Here is a 9,580-nt window from a genome sequence, read left to right as displayed (position 1 = left end):
GCGAGCGCGGCGCTGGGGGCGGGGCGCGGGCGGGGGAGAAAGTTGGGTCTGACTCCGGGGCGGGGGCGGGGCTCCGCGGCGCTCCAATCCCGACCGCACCCCGCGCGCCCCCTCCCGCCCAGCTGGGGGCACCGAAGGTGACTTTCACCCCGACACGCCCGAGACACGCCCCTGGCCCAGGTGAGAAGCGGGGAGGTGGCGGGGCGCGGGGACCGCGCCCCCAGAGGCCGGGTCTGTGCGTGGCGAGGATCGGGCAGGGCGCGGGCTCTGCGCTGGGGGACTGTTGGCGCGTAGGGGCCCAGCGGCCGCAGCAGGAGCCGGGTAAGGCTCAGCGCCGTCGCAGGACGGGGTCCCTCGGAGGCTCAGGCCCCTTGGCCGTCCGGGCGAGGTGGGTCGGGGCTGAGCCGGGCGGGGACCCAGGTGAGGGCGGACCGGGCCTCGGGCGGCTGCCGGCGCGGCGCTGACGGGGATGGATGGGCGCCCCGCAGCTCATTCGGCCCGGAGATGAGAATCATTGATCACGGACGGAAACCCCATCACGTCTGTCAATAGGGCTGACAAACGGCGCCACCGCCCCCGCCCTCGCCCTGCGTCCCCTCTGCGGTCTTAGGACCCTTCGGCGACACTGGCCTGGCCGTTCACCTTTGCCCCTCGACCTCTCGGCGGACTCCTGCGCAGCCCGGGGCCCCTGCGTGAGTTAGGGAAGAATCCCCTCCAGTGCTGCCGGCCTAGCCTCTTGGTGTGTCTCCAGCCTGCCCCCTCCTAGTCCCATCTTTCACCACCCGCTCTTCTCCATCACTGTCCCCTTTCCGGTCGGCCTCTGTCCTTGTCTCCGTCCCCAGTTCCCAGCCCCATCTCTGTTCCCATCCTGGCTGTTTCTTCATCAGCTGCCTCCTCCCGCTAGACTCTTCCCTGCCCCGGGAGTCTTCAGCTGTCAGCTGTTGCTATGCGCGAGGCTGAGGCTGAGGTGGTAGGACCACACCTAGACGGTAACAGATAGGGACAGAGAGAGGTCCTTGCCCTGAGTTACCAACACACTTGCCCCAGGCATGACCTCAGAGGCCCTGCCACAGTTAGAGTGAGCTTACACACAGAGCCAAACACATTCACACTCAGACCAGCATGCACAGAGACACAGGCACACCTCGAGGTACACCAACTCACACAGATGGACACCCTTGAAGTACAGTGACAAAGGCAGACTAATGCACCAAGATACAAGTAGGTCTGGCCAGATACCCAAAACCTTCCACCTTGTCTTAGCTAGAAGCCAAATATCCACAGAGATGGACACGCACACATTCTCTCTCTCTCTCTCTCTCTCTCTCTCTCTCTCTCTCTCTCTCTCTCTCTCTCTCGCACTCACACTAGCAGCACACTGGGGTAGATGCAAAGCAGTGCCCCAAAGACATCGAATGTTACAGGAACAAAACAAGGGTCATAGAAAGGACAGATGGAATGATACCCGGGGAGACAGAAGCCAGGAAACAGACTTGGGTGCAGGCACCCAGAGAGGAGAGAGGTAGGTCCAGGCCAAGACCAGGCAGCCCAGTGGGAGATCCAGGCAAAGTCCCAAGCAAGGGAATGCTGTGGCCTGGGTGGGGAAGAGAAGCCACTCACCGAAGTCTTGGTGTTTGGGAGGCCTGACACATCCCAACACTGCTCCTGTGGGCAGTCTCCGCTCCCTTCAGGTACATAAGTAAGTGTGCTCACACAGGCGTGTGCATGCACACCCCCTCCTGTCTCTGGATCTCTGCACCTGTACCTCATGTGCAAAGCGCTGTCTCTCATTTGGTCTACATCTGCCCCTGTCCCTGCCTTGCCTCAGTCTCTCTTCAGCCCTCAGCCCCCTCCTGTCTTCCTGGATGAGAAGTCTGGGAGGACTGTGCCCGTCCTTGATGGTAGAGGGTGCTGACCAGAGGGGTGTGCCTCCTGAGCCGCAGATGGGGGCCCTACTCGCTCTACCCAGGGTCTTGAGGCGACAAGCAGAGAATCAGTGGCTCCCGGGGGGCGCCAGATGCGCGGCTGGCAGAGGGAGGGGTGAGGGGGTGGGGCTGCTGTTGGTGGCGAGGAGGCTGTCGCTGGGGGAGGGAAGGGAGCTGGCTGTCAGAGGGTGGAGCGGGCGTGGCAGATCGCCCGAGGGAAGGAAGTGAGAGACCGGGCTGGGGTCCCCAGTAGGTATATAATTAGTATATGTGGGGGGGGGCATGCGGGGCTTCAGGATAAACCAAGCTTCAGGGGTGCGGGCGCCACCTGGTGGCCAGATCGGGGCACACGCCTTTCACTCAGCCCTGTAAGGACACCCCATTTCCAAGCAGGGTTGCTGTCTCTGGGGTCTAAGGTGTCTTAAGGACCCCCTGAGGCAGGGGAGAATTTCAGAGCTGGCTTGGAGGACAGAGTTGGAGATGGGATTTCAGGGCAAGAAGGAAGCGGAGGGTTCTTGTTTATGGACAGGCCTAGATGCATAAGCTCACTAAGGAAACTAACTGGAAGCCAGGGAGGATTATCCTGGGGAAGTGGGACCTGTGAGGGAAAGGAAATGGAAGGCGTGTGCTCCCCCTCTGTGAGTTGGGGGAATGGATCATCAAGCGTCTGTGGCTCACTCTTGGTTTGAGGGTAGAGTGGGGTTCTAATCCATTCTCAGTCCTGGACAGTATAAAGCTATATCTCCTTCCCAGGGAAGGGTTTTAGGAGACCTGGGACAACTTAAGTACTCTCAGCCCCTTTCTGTCACCCTTGGAATGTGTTAAGTGGCTGGTGAGCTCAATCTGCTGGAGGCTGAGGGGATCTAGCAGGTTGGCCTTCCCAATTCAGGGTTACTCCTGAGCTGGTCAGTTTCCCTGAAGTGAGATGTCAGTGCAGGCAGAGAGAGCCACAGGGACCAAACCTAAGGTCTGGGAGCCTTCATTTCTTCTGGTGGGACTTCACACTGCGAGAGGACTCAGGACAGGAGGGGCAGTGGTGCTCAGTGGAGGTGATGATGCAGAGAAACGGATCTTGGTTAGCGTTCAGGAGTCAGAGGGAACGCGAGATCCAGGAAAGAGCAGAAGAGACTCAAGGTCACACAGCTAGGAGAAGCAGGTCTTTTCTGGCAAGTCCAGCACCACACCTGTCCCCTGTCATAGCAAGATGAAGAGGGAGGGTCTGGGGAGAAAGGCCTGGCTGCAGACTGTCCAGCCTGCTTCCCGAGCAGAGTGGGGTTCTCTCTGGTGGCTAAATTAGGCAAGTGCAGCCCCAGCTCACAGAGTCACATTCCCAGGTAGACGCAAGCAGCTTTTTTCTTTTCTTTGTTTCTTTTTTTTTTTTTTTTTTTTTTTACAATTTTATTTATAACAATATCTGTGTTATTTAGTTGTAAAGGAATTCAGCAAAAATTATTAAAACATTCATGTCCCCAAAACGGGGCTGCCCACTTGCCCTTCCTTGGTGTATCCGACCTCCCAGGAGAAGGAAGGCTGGGGGGACCGTTACCAAAGAGTTTCCAGCCCTGGGAGCCATGGTGGGGGTACTGGAGGGGGGAAGGCCTGTCTGGGAGGGGTATTGCGCATGGCCATCTTAGAGGTGCCCTTAGAGCAGGGGTTGGGGCTTGGGGTGACCACCCCCCAAAAGAACTAAAGAACTCCACACTTTCGTTCCTACCTCAGCCAGAGTCAAATCTTCTGGGGCAGGGTAAGAGCCTTTAGAAAGTGTCTTGTGTGGGCAGGGAGCTGTCCCACCGGCTGTCCCTACGGTGCATTTTGGTGGGAAGGCAGGAGGTGGGCTCCCTCAGACCTTTAAACTGCAGGAGCCCCTGAGCACTCCTGCCACCCCCGCCCCAAGGCAGCATGGGCGGGGGTGCTGAGGAGCAGGCAGGAAGGAGGAGAATGGAAAGAGATAATACTGTGCTCGCTTGCTCACTCACATATAAAAAGTAATTCCTTCATTTTTACATTTATACATCCGGCAGTGCCAGGGAGGAGCTGGCGGGGGCTCACTGAAGGACCTCCTTGGCAAGGGGCTCTCTGGGGGAGTCCGCTGGGCAGGGCCCTATGCCAAGGGATCTCCTATCTCATCCTCAGGGCCCCGGCCCAGGAGTTCTCGCTTCTCATCCGTGCTGGCCAGGGAGTGGCGGCTGCCGTGGCCTCCCATGTAGAGCGTGGCGTACACAGGGTTGGTGAAGTTGGTGGGCTGCAGAGCAATGGAGGTTCAGGTGCAGCTCTGGAGCTGGGCTCCACAGCCAGGCTACTCCCCTGCTCCCTCCAAGCCAGCACCACAGCTCTCCACCCACAGCCTATGTCCTCTAGCCTACCTTGTCAGGGTCCAGGGCAAAGTCGGCATCCAGTAGGCCCCCAACATCATCAGGTTCTCCACCTTCGTACATCTTGTAGGTAGGGTTCCCAATTTCCACATTCATGGCCCCATTGGTCATCCGCTGGTGCTGGAAGCCCTTAGCCCTGGGGAGAAGAAGGAGTCTAGGAGGCTGGAGATGTTGGGTGTGGTGGGAGAGTAAGGCTTTGTGGCAAAACAATGGCCAGAACTTTTGAGACTCCAGATGGCTTACCCTCTGACTCGCCTCTTATACCAGAATACCACTCCAGCCACCAGAAGCAGCAGCAGCAGCAAGAGCAGAGGGATTAGGATGGAGGCCATATCTGGACAGAGGAGGTGGGAAAATAAGTTAGAAGGCCTACCAGGAGCAGGAGGCATGAAGCCCCTGGCCCTATGCATAGACAATAGCCCCGCCTGCCCTACCCCCTGCCACCTACGTCCAGGCTGCTGTTGGCTGACAACCTGCTCCTCACACCGGGGTCCTGTCATGTGGGGCGGGCACCTGCAGGTAGGAAGGCAGAGCTGAGTGGGTGTGACTTCCACAGCCACTGGTGCCAGGGAGGCTAAACCGGGACCACAGGTTCTGCTCAGATGTGGGGAAGGGAGGGATGATGAGTGGTGAGGTTCAGGCCCAACTCACTGGCACTCTGGCATCATCTTGCTGTTCATGGTGCAGGAACCACCATTGCTGCAGTGGTCAACACAGGTCAGGCAGCTGGGGGCTACACGGCCATCTGTGCAGCTGCAGGGAGGAGTGAGAGGTGGGGGTGGGAGCTGTTGAGGGAAGTCTGTGATGCTAAGGAAGGGGCAGGCAAGGCTGGGGGCTTGGGAATGGGTGGGGCGGCAGCATGGGCGTGCACTCTGGACTGACAGGGCAGCACTGTGGGTGCAGGCTCCACCCACTTGCAGGTGACGTCTCCTGTCTGTCTGTTGATCACGCAGGCTCCTTGGAGGCAGCGGCTGCACTTGTTCACCTCACACCGTGGTCCCTCGAAGTACACGGTGCAGCGGCATTGCCGGGAACCATCGGCAGCCATCTGGCACGTGCCAAAGTTCTCACAGTAGCCGGAACACTGCCCTGTGGTTGGGAGTGGACAGGAAGTGCCAAGACCCACTGTCTTGGGGGCGTTCCCTGTTCTGTGATGACCTCCACCTTCTCCTGAGTACCCTGCTATCCTTAAGGCACAGGCTCCGGGGCACAAGGATGAGAGGGCTCTCCTTTTGTGTGAATAATCCAGATGCCAGGGCCCTCACTCTTTGGGGAGCTGCACCAACATTTTTGTAGACAGCATGGACAGCCTGCCCCTGGCCCTGGCATATTGGTTTCCCTTCCCTGAGCTCACCCCAACAGGTCCCCACTCCTTCTCCCTTGCCTGCGGCCCAGGGGTGGCTCACTCACGGTACTGGCAGCGGTCACCCAGGAAGCCTGGCAGGCATCGGCACTGGGGCTGGTTGCCTTGGTTGACCGTGCAGGTGCTGTTGTTGGCACAGTAGCCCGCACACACCTGCTGGGTGCATTTGGGGCCCGTGAAGCCCGTGGGGCACCGGCACGTGGGCATGCCTGGTGGGAGAAGATGTGTTAGGGGCTGTGGCCCGGAGGCCACCTGGCCCCACAGCAGAGGAACAAAGCTGGGAGGACCTGGAGGGAAGGCAGAGAACTTTACAAGGACTGGGTGCTGGGGCTGTGGAGCCAGGCATGGGGCGAGGTTGAGGGAAGGTGAGCTAGGTGAAGGGTAGGTATTGCTCGGGGTAGTGCAGGAGCTTGGGGCTGGGGACAAGAGGTAAGACGCCCTTCTGATGGAGTGGGGCATACCAGAGGGGGAGGCAGCACAGGTGCCTCCATTGCGACAGTGCTCCCAGCACTGGTCCAGCTCACACTTGTCGCCTGTGTAGCGGGGCTGGCAGCGGCACTTGGGCTGCCTGCGTGCATTAAGGAAGCAGCTGCCACCATTGAAGCACTGAAGGTTGCAGGTTCCAGGCCGAGTTGCTGCAGAAGGAACCCATCAGGAGGCAGATCCAGGGCAAGGGGAGAGGAGTGGACAACAAGGGGCCACAGAGAGGAGGGCCCTGGGGCATGGACGGGCACTGGGGAGGTGGGCATACCATCTGGAGGGGGTGTTGGAGAGGGCACAGGTACACAGGTGCCATTATCCAGCCGTTTCCCGTTGGGGCAGGTGCAGACAGGCCCACTGGGGCTCAGCAGGCAGAGCCATTCACACTTCTTACGGTCACAGGGGTTGGTCACTGCAGGGAGGTGCGTGGGCTCTCAGCAAGGCCCTTTCCCAAGCCCTATATACCCAGACTGCCCCATTCCTCTGCAGGGCTAGAGGCCATGGCTCAGACACTCAGTTTCATGGGGCCTCCCCCTCACAGCCCAGTTCTCCTCACCTTCAGGTTGCTTGTGCTGGTGGTATAGGACTACGTCAGAGGCGTGGCTCAGGCCCCCTGTCAGGTTGATCAGCGGGCTGTGCCCAAATTTATGAATCTTGAATACACGATTATTGATGTAGGTGACACCATAGATGTAATCCTCAAAGACATCAATGCTGAAGGGGTGACTGAGGCCTGGGGGGCAGGAGGCAGACTGAATCAGAGGGTTGGCAGGCCTGGCCCCACCCTGCAGAACACGGGTCCTTGTGGCTCAGCACATCCTGACCAAGCTACCTCCTTCCTCCCACCTGTTCCTCCTCCTGGGGTGACCTCTGGCCAAAGGCCCCAGCACTCCAGGATTTCTGAAGCTATGGCTAACTTCCGTGCCTTCTTCCCATCTTTGCCAAGTTCCTACTGCCTCTCCTGCTGGCGCCACACAACTCAATCCCATTGGTGCAGTACATGAATGGAGGGACAGTGGGTCAAGGGTCAGCATGGCCCAGGCCTGCAGGATTTCTGGGTGCCAGGCTAGTGAAGGGTGGCAGCACTGCAGTAAGGTCTCAGCACTCAGTGGGGAGGGTAGAGGCCTGGGACGGGACTGGGGCTGGGGCCGGAGGCTGCCAATGGGCTCTGACCTCGTTTGCTGTCAGCAGCCACGATGGGGTCTGTGCCATTGAGTCGAATGCTGCCGATGACTGAAAGCTTGGCATCCGCCCAGTACAGCCGTTCATTGTGATAATCCACAGCCAGGCCTGGGGGAGGGCAGAGAACGCTAGGAGGGCTCAGTCTGTGCCACACCAGGCTGGGTGTAGAAACAGGACTGGCTCGGTCCAGGACAGCTGCGCCTGCTCATGTGACTGCTATCAAGCCCTTTCAGGGAATAGTTTCCACATGCTGGCTGCCTGATCCCACCCCAAGCCGCTCCCTCTCTGGCTCCAGTGAACCTGCCTGCCCTCCCAAGCTTTGCCCCACTGACCTGTGGGCCACTGAATGTTGTCCTGTACCAGAGTCTCCCGAAGTGTCCCATCCATGGCCGCTGTCTCAATTTTGGGGTGGTTCCCCCAGTCTGACCAGTACATGGTTCTGGGGAGGGAGGAAGTGTGACAGTGGGTTGGACCCAGGCACAGGACTGCTAGGTTCTGGGAGGGGACTGGGGAGGATACCATCTGCCCACAGAGATAAATCTTCAATGCTAAGCCACATGCCCTGATCCAGAGATGTCTAAGTGGGCTGAGTACCCCTGGACCAGAGAGGGGCCACCCAGAACCTGGCTGCCATGACCACTAGTCAGCCAAGTAGACTCAATCCCATTGGTACAGTGCATGAATGGAGGGACAGGTGCCTGCTGTGCTGGCCTGGCTGGTATCCCAGGCAAGAGCACAACTGGGCAGGCCCAGGGGTGGGGCAGTTTTGAACAGCAGAGGGCCTGCAAAAGACCTGTCCTCAAGCTAGAATGGGAGGGGAAGGGCAGGCCTGTGGATGCCGGGCCCCTTATCCCTGTCTGCCCACCACTGGCCCACATGCCCCCAGCACCCTGCCCACCCTCTCAGTGGGTCCACCACAATGGCGTGCGGCTCATCAATCATGCCCGAGATGAGCGTCTTGCGGTTCTCGCCCTTCATCTGTGCCACCTCGATCACGTCTCGGCCCGAGTCGGTCCAGTACACGTTCCCTGCCACCCAGTCAATGGCGATGCCCCGCGGCATCTTCAGCCCTGAAATCTGAATGGGGGTCACAGGTTTAAGGGCTGTCACCTTTTGTCTTCCTGCCCAGCACCCCCACCATTGTATGTACCAGCTTGACCCTGCGCAAACAAATGTCCGTGGATGACCAGCCTGTCCCCACACTTTCGGGAAACTCAATGGGCAGTTTATGTGCCAGACTTGTAGTTTACTAGTTAATCCTTACAAATAAATAAATAAATAAATAAATTTAAAAAAAGCATATGAAACAGGTATTGGTGGTGTAATTAGTTTTAGTGCTGGGGATTGAACTCAACGTTTCTCGAGTGCAAAAAGCATATGCTCTACTGCTGAGCAGCCACACCCCCACCTGAGATGCACATTATTATCTTGTTTATTTGTTTGTTTAGTGGATCCGGGGATTGAACTCAAGTCCTTGCGCTTGCCAGGGAAGCGCTTATTCTACTGAGCCATCTCCCCAGCCCTATTATCTTAATTAATTCATCAATCTATTGTTTTGTGGCACCGGGGATTGAATCAAGGGGCTTTACTGTGAACTACATCCTAGCACCCCCCCCTTTTTTTTTGGCAGAACTAGGGATTGAACTCAGGTACTTGTGCTTGCCAAGCAAGTGCTTATTCTCCTGAGCTATCTTCCTGGCCCCTACAGGTTTTTTTTTTTTTTTGCGGAACTTGGGATTGAACTCAGACCCTTGCGCTTGCCAGTGAAGCACTTATTCTACTGAGCCATTTCCCCAGCCCCCCCTTTTTTTTAGCACCCCCTTTTAAAGAAGTTTTGAGACAAGGTCTTGCTGGATTGCTAAAATACCTAGGCTGGGTTTGCACCTGCAATCCTCCTGCCTTAGCCTCAAAGCATGCCGGGATGATAGATGTGCACAAGCAAGCCCAGCCTAAGATAGGTGTTATTATTTCATTCTATTGATGAACAGAGCGAGGCCCAAAGCAGTTAAGGTATCAGCCAAGACACAGAGTGGCCTTGCTGATCAGGAGCAGAGGCAGGCTATGATACTGAGGGCCATTCTGCCTGCTGCCCTGGACTGCTACATGGAAAAGCTAACTACAGGTAATTCTTACTGTCTGCCTGAGGCTGTGCCTCAGAACATGGTCCTGACTGCCCTTGCCTTCCAGTGTCACCCTCTGCCCCCTTTCTCTCTCTCTCTCTCTCTCTCTCTCTCTCTCTCTCTCTCTCTCTCTCTCTC

The 9,580-nt window shown here is 57.7% G+C and overlaps 1 protein-coding gene across 1 annotated transcript in view; it reads right to left on the bottom strand.

Annotated features, from left to right (window-relative positions):
• Window positions 1-3,287: 3,287 nt before the first annotated feature.
• The window catches only part of Lrp1 (LDL receptor related protein 1), an 84,007-nt gene continuing 77,714 nt past the window's right edge, over window positions 3,288-9,580 (bottom strand). The window contains exons 77-89 of the mRNA XM_004646990.2: window positions 8,221-8,399; window positions 7,655-7,761; window positions 7,314-7,430; window positions 6,697-6,873; window positions 6,412-6,552; window positions 6,122-6,295; window positions 5,708-5,869; window positions 5,212-5,386; window positions 4,949-5,050; window positions 4,746-4,810; window positions 4,541-4,631; window positions 4,289-4,433; window positions 3,288-4,167 (exon numbers count right to left, since the gene is read on the bottom strand). Of these exons, the coding sequence (XP_004647047.1) occupies window positions 4,027-4,167; window positions 4,289-4,433; window positions 4,541-4,631; window positions 4,746-4,810; window positions 4,949-5,050; window positions 5,212-5,386; window positions 5,708-5,869; window positions 6,122-6,295; window positions 6,412-6,552; window positions 6,697-6,873; window positions 7,314-7,430; window positions 7,655-7,761; window positions 8,221-8,399 (1,776 nt within the window). The 3' untranslated portion in view covers window positions 3,288-4,026. The remainder of the gene's footprint in view (window positions 4,168-4,288; window positions 4,434-4,540; window positions 4,632-4,745; window positions 4,811-4,948; window positions 5,051-5,211; window positions 5,387-5,707; window positions 5,870-6,121; window positions 6,296-6,411; window positions 6,553-6,696; window positions 6,874-7,313; window positions 7,431-7,654; window positions 7,762-8,220; window positions 8,400-9,580) is intronic.

This window comes from Octodon degus, unplaced genomic scaffold (assembly GCF_000260255.1).
Source record: "Octodon degus isolate 3935 unplaced genomic scaffold, OctDeg1.0 scaffold00286, whole genome shotgun sequence".
NCBI classification, from domain to species: Eukaryota; Metazoa; Chordata; class Mammalia; order Rodentia; family Octodontidae; genus Octodon; species Octodon degus.
This window is presented reverse-complemented; position numbering and strand designations above follow the sequence as displayed.